The 17097-nt window shown below is 57.1% G+C and overlaps 1 protein-coding gene across 5 annotated transcripts; it reads left to right on the top strand.

Moving 5' to 3' along the window:
• The first annotated feature begins 6877 nt into the window (after positions 1-6877).
• LOC123164437 (putative protein ABIL2) lies at positions 6878-9073 on the top strand. Of its 5 annotated transcripts, none has more exons than XM_044581962.1 (9): positions 6878-7179; positions 7286-7368; positions 7488-7638; positions 7718-7817; positions 7947-8039; positions 8127-8181; positions 8266-8375; positions 8534-8637; positions 8727-9073. In XM_044581962.1, the coding sequence occupies exons 1-9, from the start codon at positions 7087-7089 to the stop codon at positions 8895-8897; spliced, it is 960 nt and encodes a 319-aa protein (XP_044437897.1). In that variant the 5' UTR covers positions 6878-7086; the 3' UTR covers positions 8898-9073. The 5 variants fall into 5 exon arrangements, with proteins under 5 accessions (XP_044437897.1, XP_044437879.1, XP_044437860.1 ...); XM_044581944.1 differs by having other exon boundaries at positions 6879-7179; positions 8130-8181; positions 8721-9073; XM_044581925.1 differs by having other exon boundaries at positions 6881-7179; positions 8721-9073.
• The last annotated feature ends 8024 nt before the right edge of the window (positions 9074-17097 follow it).

The following is a 17097-nucleotide window of genomic DNA, read 5'->3' as shown; positions in this document are numbered from 1 at the left end:
ACCTCCTCCCCGGCAGCAGCCTTGCCGGCCTCCCCGGCAAGCCCCTTGGCGGCCTCCTCCGCAGCAGCCCTACCGGCCTTCCCGGCAGGCCCCTTGGCGGCCTCCTTGGCGGCCTCCCCGGCAGCGATCCTGGTGGCCTCGACTTCGGCATCCTTGGCGACCTCCTCGATGACAGCGTCGACGTCCTCCTGGTCCGTCGGGGGAGGGTCTGGGAACCAGAAAGGAGAGTGAAGCGAGGCCAAAACCAAAGTTCGGAACAAAGGAAAAAAAACGAGGACATCGCACAACAAAGATAGCAAGGGACGGGAGACAGGCAGCTTACCCGTGCCGTGCTGAGGAGAAGTGGTTCCCTCCCCACCAACGTTCGTTGCCGGGACGGAGTCACCAATGCCCATGCCTGCCCCCTCTTCCTCCATGCGCGTGGGCTCAGCGGTAGATGCCCTTGCCGGAGACGCCCCTCTGGGTGGCGTGGTAGACACGGGCGGCGTGTTAGGGGCCGCCCTCAGCGGCTCCTCCTGTTGCCGCTCTCCTCCTGCGAACCGGGCAAGGTCAGCACCAAGAATACACGCCCCAACGCTTGTCGATGAGGAGTGTACAACGGACTCACGCTGGGGGCTAGAGCGGGGGCTGCGCTGAGGGCTACTGTCTGGGCTGATCACCACCAACGTTGGCGTGCGCAAAGTGCTCGCCGGGGGCTCGTCGCCCGTTGAAGCCTTGGCTCCCTTCGCCACCCTCTGGGCCAACATCTCCATGTCATTGTGAAGATAAGATCAAGTTAGGGAAAGATCGCACCGGCGATGGGGAGCCAGGAGATGATGAGGGGCAGAGTGCTTACTCATCCTCCTTCTCCTCTGGCCTCCTCTTCCTCTTCAGGCTGAAAGACCCAAGGTCAAAGTCGGCCTCCGGGGCGGCGTCCGCAAGGGGAGGGGGATGGGGTCTTGCGCCGCTTGGACGAGGAGGAGGCGGCAGCCGCGGCCTTCTTCGCTGCCGCAGCCCTCGTCTGGCGCACGGGCTGCGCCTGGGCCTGCTGCCACTGCGCGGTCCTGCCGGGCCAGACCGGCTCGCCGGAGCCAGCCCGCTGCAGGACGCGTTTCCTCCCTAGGGTCGAGGAGTCGTCTGCATTGGTCTCCTCTTCGGCCGACTCCTCGGCCACTTCTTCGACGAGGGGAGCCCCAGCGCCGGCGCCGCTGGCTTCCCTGGCGGACCCCATCCACTCGGCAAACTCCTTCTCTTCTGCGACCGTGTCAGCCTCGTCCTCCACAGTGCCGAGGCTGCCGGCCTCCTCGGCAAGTGCCGCCTCCTCCGCCCTGGCGGCAATGTATGCCAGCTCTTCCTCGGTGGTGTCGCGGATGAGCAGTGGCTCGTCACAAACATACTTCTCCAACAAGTTGTCGAAGAATTCCTACACCAGCCCCACTTTTGGCTCGGCCCAGGTCGGATCAAGGTCGTGCGTGTTGAAGACTGGCATCATGGCGATGATGGCAGTCTGGCAAGAGTTGTTGCTCAACGGGACCACTCCCACCGGCAACCCAAACAGGGACTTGCCGACCTTGGCAGCCTTGCCGGTCTTCTCGGCCTTGCCGGTTCTCTCAACCCCGCCGGCCTCGTCCACCCTGAGCTGAAAAAGCCTCTGGCAAAGATGAGCATGCTGCAGCACCGTGAAGTTGTGTTTCAGGCCGGGGTAAAGCCTCATGATGTCGGCCGCATTCCTGAAGTCCCAGGCCGGCCTCCCCTTATTGTGCAGTGGGGCAATCCGGCGGCGGATGAAGTCGGCACGGATCATCTCGAGAGTGAGCCCGGCTGAGGTAAGGCGATGGATCCTGGTGATGGTGACCATGAGCTTCTTTTCGTCGGCGTCGAGCTCTCCCCAGTCCTTGCTGCAGACCGACGGCCTCCGACGGACCCGGCAGAACTCCAGCGGATCTGTCTCCTCGATCCAGCACCACCGGCCCCGCCACTCGTCCCACCTCTCCTTCTAGGCACCCTCCGGGTACGTGCCCCTGCTCTGGATCCTCGAGATCCAAGTAATGCAGCCAGAGATGGCGCCCCCTGGCTGGATGCAGGGGGTAAAGTAATGGCGGAAGAGCGCCGTGCTGGGGTACACCCCGGCGAAGCCCTCGCAAAGATGGGCGAAGAAGGCCATGCACGCCACAGCATTCGGCGTGAAATCTAGAAGGTGGAAGCCATAGGTGTGCATAATGTCGTTGAAGAAATCTGAGGAAGGGGGGCAGAGCCCGCAGGAGAAGTAGTCGACAAAGAAAGGGTAACGATTTGGACAGGCCTTGGCGAAAGAGGCAGGGACGATGCGCGTGGCGGGATGCCCCGACGTCTCCCTTCCCCACAGGGGCCTAAACATATCCCTGAGGGTGAGCGCATCAACCGTCTTGGTGAAGAGGGCGCGTTGCGTTCATAGCTCCACCAACTCGCTTTCTGGCGCCTCCTTCCCACCGTCGTCCTTGGCCGCTCCCTCGGCCTTGCCTGCCTTGGGCGCCATGGCGGCTGAGAGGGGGCGAGGGATCGAGGGCAATGGGAGCGCGGCGGCGGCGAGCAGAGGCGAGAGCTCCGATTTTTGGTTAAAGAAGGAGGGAACGACGGTTCCAAGATTGGAAAAGGCGCGGAGGGTAAATGAGCAGCGCCCCTGCAGTTTCCTCTTTTATGAGGAAGACGCGGGCCGCCTCTTTACTATTTACCGCGAGGTGACGTGAGCATGCTGCAACCGTCCCACGCACGACCCACACGTCACGCACTCAATGCGAATCGTGGGGAAGCGCAAGTGGCGAAGGGATTACTATGGATTAAAACTCTGCCACGCGTGCCCGCGCACCGTTCCGGGCCTAGCCCAACAACGCTCCGCGCTTATGTGTGGCCCAGGCCCGGGGGCTCCTGTTGGTGTAGAAAAGTAGGGACCTTTCTGTACCCCTTTACTTGTGCATGGGCAGTTGTAGCCGCACCTGCGGCCATGCTTGGCGGAGGGCATGGCAGAGGAAGGGAAGGTACAAGACTGCCAAGGCAGCACTCAAGACAAAGCATGAAGAGCGAAGGGGCAGGATGGACTTCCCCCGGCAAGCACCCTTGCCGGGGCGGCCTGCGTGGCCTCGGCAAGAGCCTTGCCGGGGTGACTTGCCCAACACCAGCAAGGCCGCCACCCTTGAGCTTGAGAGTTCTGACACCATCGACAACATCAGGACCAGGGCTCAGGGGCGCCTGTGTGGTGGCATGCAGATCTTTGTGGAGACCAAAGGCCTGCAAGTCTAGATAAGGGCCAGAAGACGAAGACCCCCGGCAAGATCCTTGCCGGGATAGACGAAGGCCCGCCGACAAGATCCTTGCCGGGGACGGCCGAAGACGCCCGGCAAGACCCTTGCCGAGACCCCGGCAAGACCCTTGCTGAGGGCATCAGCAGGGCCGCAGCCAGGCTCGCACCTACTGAAGCTTCGCTGCCCCGCGGCCGCCCCGACGCGGCAACCAGCCCGCCAACTGGACGAGCGCCTGTGTGGCAGCATGCGGCTCCTAGGCCAACCAGTCAAGCACCTGCGTGGTGGTATGCAGATCTTCGTGAAGACCCTGTCACCGCACCAGCGCAGCAGCCAACCAGCCAGCGTGGCACTACATGCCTCGTCAGCTTGGACGCGCGTCGAAGCAAGGCGAGGCGGCGACGGACGGGACGAGCTTTATTGCCGTCCCCGATAAAGCAAGAGGACACGTAGGCGGCGCATTAAATGTGTTTGTCCTATGGTGTCAGGCGATAAACTTGTACACTGTAGATACTTTCCACCTCCTGTGTGCCACTGTGGTGACCCCTTTGACATATAAAAGAAGGCCCGAGATGTACCGAGGAAGGATTCAGGCTTTTTGGACTGGGCATGCACGACAGCTAGTTCAAGAGCTCAAGAACACGAAGTAAACACAGACAAGCAGGACTAGGGTTTTACACATCATTTGCGGCCCAAACTTGGGTAAAAATTCCCTCGCGTTGACGTCTAGACCTGCTCTTTACGCAGCCCCACGCCCTGCCAACCATAGAAGGGATCCTCCCGGGATCCCATAGGTGTCGTTTCCCCGACATTGTGATTATGACGCGACCAACAGCGTCGTGTGGTGACTCATGAGGTAGAAATGACGAACATGCATGCACAACATATCGTATATATCAAATAGCTACGTAGCTCGCACTAACTTATTTCTCTCAACATGCAAACATGCATGAGAATTTCCATTCTATTATTATGTTATTTGTATTTAAGAAATGAGGAAATATATTTTTACAACCGTACAATATCAAACGCAATAAATCATATGTCTTTTCAGTTTTAGTTCTCATATTATTATTTCAAATATTCATATTCCATACAACAAAGTCTCATTGAAATATATTGCGAAACATTTCCATAACACCGTGCGGGATATCATCTAGCAGAAAGAAAAGAAGGGTAACAAGCCTCCGGTCCAGCATCCCAAACAACCCCCACCCTGCCTTCTCTCTTTTGCTTGCGCCTTTTGGTTGCCCTACATGGACAGTGTGAGCCAAAAGCATCTTGACCCCAAACAACCCCCACCCTTCCTTCTCTCTTTTGGTTGCACCTTTTGGTTGCCCTACATGGACAGTGTGAGCCAAAAGCATCTTGACTGACTGGCTAAGGCCAACTCCACCGCACGACCCCAAACGGACATCCGGTTTGGCCGGATTTTGTCCCTTTGGGACGGCAATGGCTTCATCCATGTCCGCGTATGTCCGATGGGTCGTGGGTGCGCCCAGTGCGCGGCCGCACCCCAAATCTTGTCCGTGTTGGACATGATTAAAAAACATAAAAACTTAAATAAAATGACTTAAAAAAGTAAATAAACACCGTTAAAAAACTTAAAACTTAAGTTTACGGTCATGGCCACAAAACGGCCCAGTTTCACGTCCAACTTAGTGCCATAATTAAACATAAAAAAGAAAATAAAAATGGCCGCTGCCCGCGCGCTCCTGCCCGTGCCCGTCGATGCCGTCGCCATCGCCGTCTTCAGTGGTCGCCGGTGTCGTCGTCGTCGCTGACGAGGTCGACGTAGGCCGACGGCGTCCAGAGGTGGGCCGGCGGTGCGTGGTAGACGGGGGCGGGCTGGACGGCGGGAGGTGCCTGCACCACCTCCTCCCGTGGCGACGCCTCCCGCTCCGGTGACCGCGGCAGAGTGACGCACCAGTTCACGCCCAACTGCGTGGGCCATCTCCGGAGCAGTGCATGACCAGCCCACCCCTGGCCCACCAGGCCCGGGTGGAACGCGACCACCGGCTCCTCCTCCATCGCCTCCTCCGCGGCCACCATCTCCAGCTCGGGGATGGCTACCTCGCCGGCGGCGGAGCGGGCCATCATCTCCTCGAGGCCCTTCCATTGGCGCTCATCGTGCGTGTACATGGAGTCCTCCATGACACGCGCCATGAGACGGGCCTCCTCCTCCGCTGTCATGTGAGGAGGTGGTGGTGGAGATGGAGATGGCGAAGGCGACGACGTGGGCGTGAGGCCGCGCACCCGCCTACGCCCGCGCTCCTGGGGAGCAGGCGCTGCGCGCTCCCGACGTGGCCGCCGCGGCCCAGACGTCGTGCCGGCGAAGGAGGCGCGCCGCACGTCGTGCTCGTCCCTGAGCCAGGTATCCCAGAGGAGTGAGTCCAGGGCGTACCTGTCGTCGTAGTACAGGTCGTCGGGGAGGAGGCGGCGGCGGCGCTCGATCTCTTCACGGCGCGCACGGCCGCTCGCCGGGACCGGCGGGATCGGCACACGGTCGGCGGACAAGTGCCAGTTGTTGGGGAGGTGGACGTCACTCCAGGGGAGCGGCGTCCTCGTCTCCCAATAACGGCGGCACACATCCGCGCGGATGTAGTGCCGGTCGCGCTCGCCGGCGGACGTGGGGGCAATGGAGAACGCGGCGACGCGGGGGCCCGGCGTGGTGGTGACGCGGGCTCCTTCTTCACGGAGCCGGTGCGGCGCCCCGACGAGGAGCCGGCCTCGCGGTCGTGCTTCCCCTTGCGGCCCGGGTTCCAGAAGCCCATGGCTTCGAGGTGGCTGGCCGGCGAGCTCGAGGACGGGGAAGGGCTAGGGTTTCGCGCTGTCGGGTTTCGAGGAGGCCGCGGGATGGAGTGGGGCAGTGTGGACGACGACCGGTCCACGGGTTCCCCATTTAAGAAGGACGGTGACCTTCCACTGGGCCGATGACAGGTGGGGCCGGCCGCCCATGCGCATTGATGTTGGCGGGTGGGAGGTAGGTGGCCGCCCCGTCACGCGCCCAGACGCGGACGAGCGGCGCGTCTGTTCGGTGTCCGCGGCGACCCAAACCCGACGCAAGTTTGCGCTCGAAATGGGTTGACCTGGACACAAAACGCACAAAACGGACCAGATGGGTGCGGGCCGTCGCGCGCTGGGCCGACCTGTTTGTTCGTTTTACCCCAAACAGACGGGGCCGGACAGAATGGGTCGCGCGGTGGAGTTGGCCTAACCACCTCGACACTGGTGTGATTAAATCAGTGGCGAGCCCTGCCAAATTCACTCCACTCTGCAGACTGCAGTGCCTGTCCTATCAACCCATTGTTGACTGCTCCTTGCTGTAGAGGAATGGATCAGAGCCTCATGGGTACATGTAGACTTGTTGATAATATAACTAGGTAAGTACGCAGGACCATCTGCTGTCAATGTGCTGCATATGCAGTCAACATCCAGCAGAGTGAGTAGAGGAGTTGTTGTCACCCTAATTACCTAAAAAAGGGGTCTCATGTTGCCTTAATTGCCTATAAGAAAGAAAAAAGGGTCTCCTGTTTGTTGCCTTGCCTTGCCAAGTTGCCATGAATGGCATTATTATATATAGCTGTTTCTGCCATTGCCAGGCCATCACCATAAACTAAGCTTCCAGTACCAGTCAAATACCTGTCGTGCTAATGACACGCCTCCTCCTCCTCCTCCTCCTCCTTAACCCATGCGGCCTTCTTCCTCCCAGCTGGCTGGGTTCATCACCATGAGTGCTTCTCCTCTTCTGCACCAACATCGCCATATAATATCATCGAGCTTCCTGATCAAAGAAGACCTGAGAGAGGAGAGAAACAGAGGGTTAGTTTGAATGGTGGAAGCAGCGGGGCCTTTCCGGAGAAGGGGCGGCACCATGGAGGAGGTGCAGATGGAGGAGGCATTCATCTTCTCTCAAACCATCAAGGTCGGTTTACCCTTCAAATTACGCCCGTGCTTATCGATCTTCCCCTACAATCTCAGGACTCTGCTTGGGCATTTTCACATCAATAACAATCTCTCTCACTCTGCAGGACCTCAAGGCTCTGCGACCGCAGCTGTATTCTGCAGCAGAGTATTTCGAACTAGCCTACACACAGGAAGGCGGAAAGCAGGCGTATGTCATATACCCATTGCTTCCTCCTGCATGCTCCACAAGATAGCAAATATTCCACACATTTGCAACTTATTCTTGGTTCGCTCATTTTCTTTTCACGTATATGCATATGCACACAGGGTGATGAGTAACCTCAAGGAGTACGCTGTGAAGGCCCTCATCAACACTGTAGATCACCTAGGATCCATATCCTTCAAAGTCTCCAGCCTTGTTGATCAAAAGCTCGACGAGGTGGCCGAAGCCAATCTGCGGGCCTCCTGCATCCAGCAGGTTTTAGTCGGTGCCTCCTAAATTCAGCAGTAAATCTCCTTGCAATGTGTCTTCGAATTAACGAGGCTGTTGGTTTCAGAGAGCTCAAACGATCCAAGCATGCGTGAACAGAGAAGGCCTGACGCAGCAATCATTGGTGATCACCGCTCCAAAGTATCACAAGAGGTACATCTTACCAGGTAAGTGGCCATGAGATACCTTTGTGCCTTTCCTGTGACTCTGTTTTCTCGGCACATTCAAGAAGCAAGAAAAGTGGATAAGTGTCAACTCGGGTGAGACATCTTGATGCCATGCTTGAGTGATTTCAGCAGGAGATGGTTCAGTTCCCAATGCCGTGCCCAACTTCAGCGAGATGAATAAGGCCAAGAGCAGGACTACACAGATGCATCAGGCCTTCCGTGGTAAGGATCTGCAATCCATGAAAAATGGCGGACATTTATTGGATATCTTGAACTTGATTTTGACCTGGAATGCCTACGTGTTGGCAGCAGCAGCAGCATCTGCAGCTCAAACAAAAAACAAAGACAAGCAAGCTTCATTCCGGTCAGTTTCAGTTTGCAAACTACAAATCAGCTTGGGTTTCTTACTTTGCAGTTGAGCTGCCAAACTGAAAATTATCATTTGCAGCAAGCTCCGGTCGATTGCCCGTGCACCTTCTCAGAGTGCACGTTCATCCTCTCCAGCACAGCATCCGCGCTTCGTGCCACTTTCTGATACTGCAATACCCACCAAAAGAGGTATAGTAGCAATAAGTTCAATAGCCGACGGTGGTATATGAGTGCGCGACACTTCAAATTCAGTGAAATGATGATTACAGAGTTACCTAATCTGCTAAAATTTATCAATTAATTAAATATAATACTGTTCCGTGATCAATATTGTTTCTGTTTAACAGATAAAAGATCGGATTCACCAATGTATTCGACAACTCCACTCACAAGGTCTGGGTCACTCTCAAAGAAGTCATCCTTGCTCAAGACATCAAGTGTCAGGGTCCAGGTAAATCAAGCTGGCTTGTGAACACAAGACTACCAGGAATGATATGCCTTACAATGCTGACACGATATTTCATGTTGCTGAAGATGCAGACAACTTCAGATCCCAAGAGATTGGTACCGCTGCGGTCATACGCTGATAGGTACAATGACGATTCCAAGGAAAGCGATCAGACTCTGAAGAAGAGCAAGAAGTTCCTCAAGTCTCTGCTCAGTAGGCGCAAGTCTGGAAAAGAAGAACCACTGCAGGATAGTGTCCCTTAGGCTGTAAAGGATGAAAACTTTCATAGGAGTGTCCATTACTATCCTCAGTACTCAGTTAACTTTGTGTGATTCCTCTCAATAGTAATTATTGTTTATGTTTGTTCATCATTTGAAAGACGGTGCTTAAGGTGAGCCCTGGCCCTGGAAATGACTTGAATTATTATTATTTTGCTCGAGAGCTAGGAGTGCTGGATGACGTTGTTGGATACATGTATCGGGTAAGGCATTAACCTTTTTCTGTCTCTTTAACAGAACTCACGTTTTCATGTTACATCAGCAGTACATTAGTTAGGCAATGTACACTCATCAAGTTAAGCAAACTGTGGCTTGTTGTGTTCTGTGCAGTTTGTCTATTCGCAGATTTAAGACTCTCATATTGCTATTAAACTAATACTCCCTCCTTCCAAAAATAAGTGTCTCAACTTTATACTAACTTTAGTACAAAGTTGTACTAAGCTTGAGACACTTATTTTGGGACGGAGGGAGTACTTGATACTTGATGGATGGCTTGTATTTTCTAGAAACGGGTGCAATATTTTGGATCACAGTTTACCTCTACAATCTACCTATAACAGTGGGCAAAATGAGAATAACCCAATTCATGATGAACTGGCTCATGGTGTCTGACAACATCCTTCAAAGTGCAGAAAGTATGGATGCACCAGAAATTATGCAACAATCAGTTGCTTATGCATCTATCATAGATCGCCTGAAATGCGGAAAACCTGGTTTTTTCTCTGTTCTGGATAATGCTATATGTCTATTGTTATGACCGGCCGGACCTACGGCCGTAGGAGGCCCACCGGGCAAGCTTAGCCCACAAGTTATCTTAGTTTTATTTCATGTTATGGTTATAAAAACAAGTTGTAAGACTATTTTCAGATTTAAGCAATAAGACTATTCTATTGCCCGGCTCCCAGAGGAGCCGGAAACCCTAAACCCTAGCCGCCTCTTGCCTTCGCCGCCGCCGCAACCATCGCAAGGACGGCGCCTCGTCGCCGGCCGCCACGCTCCAGCCCACGCCCTCCTCCCTCCTTCCCCTACATGCTACGACCGAGACCGGGGAGAACCCTAGCTCCTATCACCTTGGTATCATCTAGCCTGGTTTTGACCATGTCTTCACCACCACCAATCCCGCCGCTGCCCACCGCCACCACCACCGTCGCCGCGCCATCGCCGAGCCTCTCCACAGCGCTGCTGGTCCTCCCCTCATCGCCGCTGGGTCCCACCGCCGGCGCATCTACCGGCCAATCGCCGCCACCCTCCACGGGTCCGCCGCCATCATCCTCCACCGCGCCGATCGTCTACCCTCCGGAGGCGATGACCGGCGTCCTCAACGATTTGGTCGTCGCTGTCCAGGGCATCCGGCTGTTCCTGGCCGGTACATACGGGCCGCCGCCGGCCGTCTCCTCCGGACCGCCTGCCCTGCCCTGGTACTCAGTACCCGCGGCGATCGCCGGGGCCCAGCCCTCGTTCCACCAGCCGCCGTCCGCCTCAGCGCCGTCCTGGCCGCAGTGGCCCGCGCCAGCTCTCGCGGCGCCACCTGCGCCCTCCGCGCCCGCCCCAGCGCCGCAGTGGCCGCACTGGCCCGCGCCGGCCCCCGCCACGCCACCTGCGACGACCGCGCCGGTCCAGATACCACCGCTGTCGCCCAGCTCTGGACTGGGCCAGCCCACACCGGGAGGCCTCCCGATCCAGCATGTCCGGTTTCCGCCGTCACCGTCCCCGATCCCGCCCTGGCTCACCGGGACGTCGCCACCGCCAGTTTACACGGAGGCCGGGGACCCACCAGTACCCACGCTGTAGTCCAGGGACCCGTCCGGCTCCGCGGGCCGAGCGCCGTCATCATCCCTGCTCCGCACTGCCGAGCCGGTCGGCCATGGGGCGCCGACCCAGACGCCACCACGATTTGCCAAGCTCGACTTCGCCACGTATGACAGCACGGAGGACCCGCTCAACTAGCTCAACCAGTGCGAGCAGTTTTTCCTTGGGCAACGCACGCTCGCGTCGGAGCGCACTTGGCTGGCATCCTACCACCTCCGCGGTGCAGCCTAGACATGGTACTACGCCCTCGAGCAGGACGAGGGCGGCATGCCCCCGTGGGAGCGCTTTCGCGAGCTCTGCCTCCTTCGTTTTGGGCCGCCGATCCGCGGGAGCCGCCTGGCCGAGTTGGGCCGCCTACCCTTCACATCCACGGTGCAGGATTTCGCCGACCGCTTCCAGGCCCTGGCGTGCCACGCGCTGGGTGTGACGGCCCTCTAGTGGGCCGAGCTCTTCGTCGGCGGCCTTCCCGAACCACATCCACATGGACGTCGAGCTGAGGGGGCCCCAGGACCTCCAGACGGCCATGTACTATGCTCGGGCCTTCGAGCGTCGCGCCCAGGCTTTGCCGCCGACGCCATCGACTCGAGGGGGCCGACAACCCCCCCCCCCCCCCGACCATCCTCGTCAGCACCTACGCCTCCGGCCGCCCCACCGGATGCCACCCAGGCCGCGACGCGGCCTTTTCGGCATCTCTCTCAGGCGGAGCAGCTCGAGCGTCGGCGCTTGGGGCTTTGCTTTAACTGTGACGCGCCCTACGCACTGGGCCATGTCTGCCCGCGACTCTTCTACTTGGAGACGGCCGACGCTTCCAAGGAGGACGCACCCGATGACGGACTCGGCGACCCCGTCGCCGCGGAGCCCGCGCCCGCTCTGGCGACGGCTCTCGTCGTCTCGCTCCATGCGCTGGCCGGCATCTGCGATGAGCGGACGATGCTCTTACCGATGACGATCCACGGCGAGCGTCTGGTGGCCCTCCTGGATACAGGCTCCACGCATAACTTTCTGCCTGAGACCACCATGCGGCGCCTAGCGCTCCAGCCGACAGGCGGGGAGCACCTTCGGGCCACCGTGGCTAACAGCGACCGCCTCCGCTGCCATGGGCTCGCACGGGACGTGCCCATCACTATCGGCGACGAGCACTTCACCATCACGTGCGCCGGCATCGACTTGGGGCTGCTTCGACTTCATCCTCGGCGTCGACTTCTTGCGTACTCTCGGCCCCATACTTTGGGACTTCGACGCCCCGACGATGACCTTCTGGCATCTCGGCCACCGCGTCCGGTGGGAGGGCATCGGAGGCACCCCCGTGCCGCCCCAGCTCCAGCTGGCCGCGGCCACCACCAAGGCCGCGCATCCTCTGTTGGACCACCTCCTGCAGCAGCACCGGGACCTCTTCGAGGAGCCGCAGGGCCTTCCACCGGCCCGAGTCTACGACCACCGTATTCACCTTCCGCCGGGCTCGCCACCGGTGGCAGTTCGGCCCTACCGGTATCCTCAGCTGCAGAAGGACGAGCTGGAGCGACAGTGCGCGCTCATGCTCGCCGCGGGCATCATCCGGATCTCCACATCACCATTCACCGCGCCGGTCCTCCTCGTTCGCTAGTCGGACGACACGTGGCGTTTCTGCATCGACTACCACGCCCTTAATGCTCTCACACTGAAGGACAAGTTTCCTATCCGGGTGGTCGATGAGCTCCTGGATGAATTACATGGGGCGCGCTTCTTCACCAAGCTCGATCTTCGGTCGGGGTACCACCAGGTCCGCATGCACCCGGACGACATCGCCAAGACGGCGTTTCGGACCCATCACGGCCACTTCGAGTTCTTGGTGATGCCCTTTGGCCTCTCCAACGCCTCGGCAACCTTCCAGGCTCTGATGAACGACGTCCTACGACCCTACTTACGTCGGTTTGTGCTCGTTTTCTTTGATGATATTCTTATCTACAGCGCCCCATGGGCAGAGCACCTCCAGCACGTCGCCATCGTCTTCAACGAGCTTCAGGTGCACCATCTTCATCTTAAGCGCTCGAAGTGCTCGTTCGGGACGACCTCCGTCGCTTACCTCGGCCACGTCATCTCGGCCGAGGGGGTGGCCATGGACGCCGACAAGGTGGCAGCCGTCGCCGCCTGGCCGATCCCGCAGTCTCCACGGGCTCTTTGTGGATTTCTGGGCCTTGCGGGGTACTACCGGAAATTTATCCGGGAGTTCGGCCTCATCGCGGCCCCGCTCACGCGCCTGCTTCGTCGTGACGCCTTTTCTTGGGACGAGGAGGCAACCACAGCATTCGAGGCCCTCAAGGGGGCCCTCACGATGGGTCCTGTCCTGCAGATGCCTGATTTCGACCACCCCTTCACCGTCGACTGCGACGCCTCCGGTGCGGGGTTCGGTGCGGTCCTGCATCAGGGCCATGGACCCCTCGCCTTCTTCAGCAGACCCTTTGCCGCACGCCATCTTAAGCTGGCGGCCTATGAGCGTGAGCTCATTGGCTTGGTGCAGGCGGTGCGTCACTGGCGGCCCTATCTTTGGGTTCGGTCTTTTCGGATCCGCACGGACCACTACAGCCTCAAGTTCATGTTGGATCGGAGGCTCTCGACCGTGCCGCAGCACCAGTGGATCAGTAAGCTCTTCGGTTTTGACTTCACAGTCGAGTATCGTCCGGGCCGCCTTAACACCGTCGCCGACGCCCTGTCTCGACGTGACGCCGACACCATCGACGGTGCTTCTGAGGGGGCGGCATTCTACATCTGCTCGGGGCCCTCCTTCGCCCTCTTCACCGACATCCGTCGGGCGACTGCGGCTGCGCCAGACGCGCTCCTCCTTCAGCAGCAGCTGGCTGCGGGGGAGTTGGATGAGCCGTGGCGCCTCACCGACGGCTTGCTCCTCCATGGGCGCCGGGTCTTTGTTCCCGCGCACGACGATCTCCGTCATCAGGTGCTACTGCTCGCCCACTCGGCGGGCCATGAGGGTGTGCAGAAGACGCTCCATCGTCTCCGCGCCGACTTCTACATTCCAGGTGATCGTGCCCTGGTCCGTGACTGGGTGCGGTCTTGTGTGACGTGCCAACGCAACAAGATGGAGACTCTGAGGCCGGCTGGCTTGCTCCAACCTTTGGAGGTGCCGTCTCAGGTCTGGGCGGACATTTCCATGGACTTCATCGAGGGTCTGCCCAAGGTGGGCGGCAAGTCCGTCATTCTCACGGTGGTCGATCGCTTCTCCAAGTATGCTCACTTCATCGCGCTCGGGCATCCCTACACAGCGGCGTTCGTCGCTCGGGCCTTCTTCGACGGTATTGTCCGTCTCCACGGGTTTCCCTCTTCGATCGTCAGTGATCGGGACCCCATGTTCACGGGGCACGTGTGGCGCGACCTCTTCCGGCTGGCGGGCGTTAAGCTCCGCCTGAGCACGGCCTTCCACCCTGAGACGGACGGCCAGTCCGAGGTCGTTAACAAGGTGATTGCCATGTATTTACGTTGTGTCACAGGTGATCGCCCTCGCACATGGGTGGACTGGCTCTCGTGGGCGGAGTACTGCTACAACACCTCTTACCACTCCGCCCTCCGTGCCACGCCCTTTGAGGTGGTCTATGGCCGGCCGCCCCCACCGATTCTTCCCGTTGATCCGGCCCTGGCGAGGACCAAGGCGGCCGGTGCTCTTTTGCGGAACCGTGACGAGATGCTGGCAGAGGTCCGGCAACGTCTCCTTCAGGCCCAACAGTTGGCCAAACACTACTACGATGGCAACCATCACGAGGCGGAGTTCGCGATGGGTGATTGGGTGTGGCTGCGTCTTCTTCATCGCTCTACGCAGTCACTGGACCCACACGCGAAGCGGAAGCTAGGACCTCGTTATGCCGGCCCCTTTGCTGTCCTGGAGCGCATTGGGAAGGTGGCTTACCGCCTTCAGCTTCCGGCGGGGGCGCGCATCCACGATGTCTTCCATGTGGGGCTGCTCAAGCCTTTCCGTGGGGAGCCACCCGCAGTTCCTCCTGCACTGCCACCGATCACCGACGGGCGTCTACTTCCTGAACCGGAAACGGCATTGAAGGCTCAGCTGCGTCGCGGCTCCTGGTACGTGTTGATTCAGTGGGCTGGACTTTCAGAGGAGGACGCTACTTGGGAGCAGCGCGAGGAGGTCCGCCAACACTATCCAGACTTCCAGCTCGAGGACGAGCTGTTTGCGCAGGCGGGGAGAGATGTTATGACCGGCCGGACCTACGGCCGTAGGAGGCCCACCGGGCAAGCTTAGCCCACAAGTTATCTTAGTTTTATTTCACGTTATGGTTATATAAACAAGTTGTAAGACTATTTTCAGATTTAAGCAACAAGACTATTCTATTGCCCGACTCCCAGAGGAGCCGGAAACCCTAAACCCTAGCCGCCTCTTGCCTTCGCCGCCGCCGCAACCATCGCAAGGACGGCGCCTCGTCGCCGGCCGCCGCGCTCCAGCCCACGCCCTCCTCCCTCCTTCCCCTACAGGCTACAACCGAGACCGGGGAGAACCCTAGCTCCTATCATCTATATACTTATTCAGTACATATCATCCTCTATCCCTATGTTTTTTCCCTCGATGCCGTTGCCTGGACTATGGCCTACGCTGCCTTTTGATTTTCCCTCCCCTGCAGCTAGGTATTATTCTTGTGTTCCTGGTTTTTGTTTAAACAGTTGCCTTTCCCATCCATGGCTCGCTGAATTTAATGTATCTGCGCCACCCATTGCCATACTGAATACATCAATCTAGTAAATGATATAGTCAAAAGGCATGTCCTAGGCTATCTAATAGCTTGCAAGAATACGCTCGCAACATTGGACCTTCACCAGTAAGCTGAAAGTCTGAGTTCAGCAACAACAAATCATTTTATGTTCAAGTGGTCTAACAACTAGTTATCTCTACCATATACTGCACTTCAGAAACAACAGCCCCATCAACTAACAGTTCATATGTCTGGCATTGGATCATCATCTGACAAAAAGGACAACACTGGAAAAAAGGACAATTGCAATGTCTAGTAATGTCAGGAAGGTGTCAATGGCAGTCGCTAGGCTCTGCTGGGACAGCGTCGACAAACAAGGCAATGTGGTGGAGGCTGAATGGGCGGAGGAGGCAGGCATCGTCACAGAGGCAGACGTCCTCTCAGACAGGGGAAGAGAGATTACACGAAGGGCTGCTTGCATGTCAGTTTACACGGGGATACGAGGGTTTGGCGAGTAATTCTGGAGTTTGCTCGGTTCAATACCAGCACACCAAATGGTCCTACACGGAATTTTTGGGGAAACTGAGCCCTGGCGACAAAATACTCTGCAAAGCACGTCAATATTTGCCTGCCAAATGAGGCCTGAAGGTGCATACTGTTCTTTGCCTATCTTTTTCATTTAGCTATGCATACAACACCGCGGATATCTCATACTACAGAAGGTAGATACTATTGTTGCCTAACTATTTCTGAAGTTCAAGCTTATTAAGAATGAGAAAACAAAGAAGTTTTGCAATTTAGTGCAGAGAAACAAGTCCATGGAAAAAGCCATACCAAGCTTGGGGAATCTTTTCTATGGCCAGTGGACGAGCGCATCTCATCTTACGATATCCAGTTAAACAAGCTGTGCAAAACATGCACATAGCCCACCTTGGGCCATATAGCTCGATACCAGTCTGGTAGCGTGAATTCATGATGTCCACCACTTCACTCGCATTCCAACACGAGGCTGTTTGCATGTACCCTCTTCAAGGTTGTACAGTTTCAGACTGGTCAACAAAGCCATATGTCTAGCCACCCACTGCAACACTCTTCCTCGCGTTCACATCTCTAATGCGCCAAGCTTTGGTGATTCAGCTGCTGTTCAACTACAGCTAAAAACATGTCTTCTACAAACGTTCTGGTGGCTAGGGAAGGTCTCATCCTGGCAATTCCTGCTGGCAATATTCCACAGTTAGTATTTAGCTCAGAAAGTGTAAGAAATAACTTGAAGTGCATGCAAAATATCTTTGATTACAGTTCATATAAATACCCTGAGAGGTTTATGTTCTCAACGAATATATACCCATTTCAAAATGTCTTCCTTGCCAACCTTGCTCCTTTTCTTCCACCCTCACCTCTCTCCCCACTCCATTGGCGCCATGAAGTGAATCCAAGCATTCAGTTAGCTACCTCATTGCACTCGACAATTTGAATTACTACTATGTACACCTCTAAAACTGGCAAACATGGCAGATGTACAATTAGTTGCTAAATACGAGTTAGTTAGCAACAGAAACCTGGCTGTTATCGTATTTCTTCAGCAGCTATTTCTGAGCATTGTGGGATTACTACTGTTTTAATGCAGCTTAAAGCTGAACACTATGAATGGTAGCAACAGATAACAGCATAAAAACGTTTCTTGC

The sequence above is a fragment of the Triticum aestivum genome, chromosome 1D (assembly GCF_018294505.1).
Source record: "Triticum aestivum cultivar Chinese Spring chromosome 1D, IWGSC CS RefSeq v2.1, whole genome shotgun sequence".
NCBI classification, from domain to species: domain Eukaryota; kingdom Viridiplantae; phylum Streptophyta; class Magnoliopsida; order Poales; family Poaceae; genus Triticum; species Triticum aestivum.
This window is presented reverse-complemented; position numbering and strand designations above follow the sequence as displayed.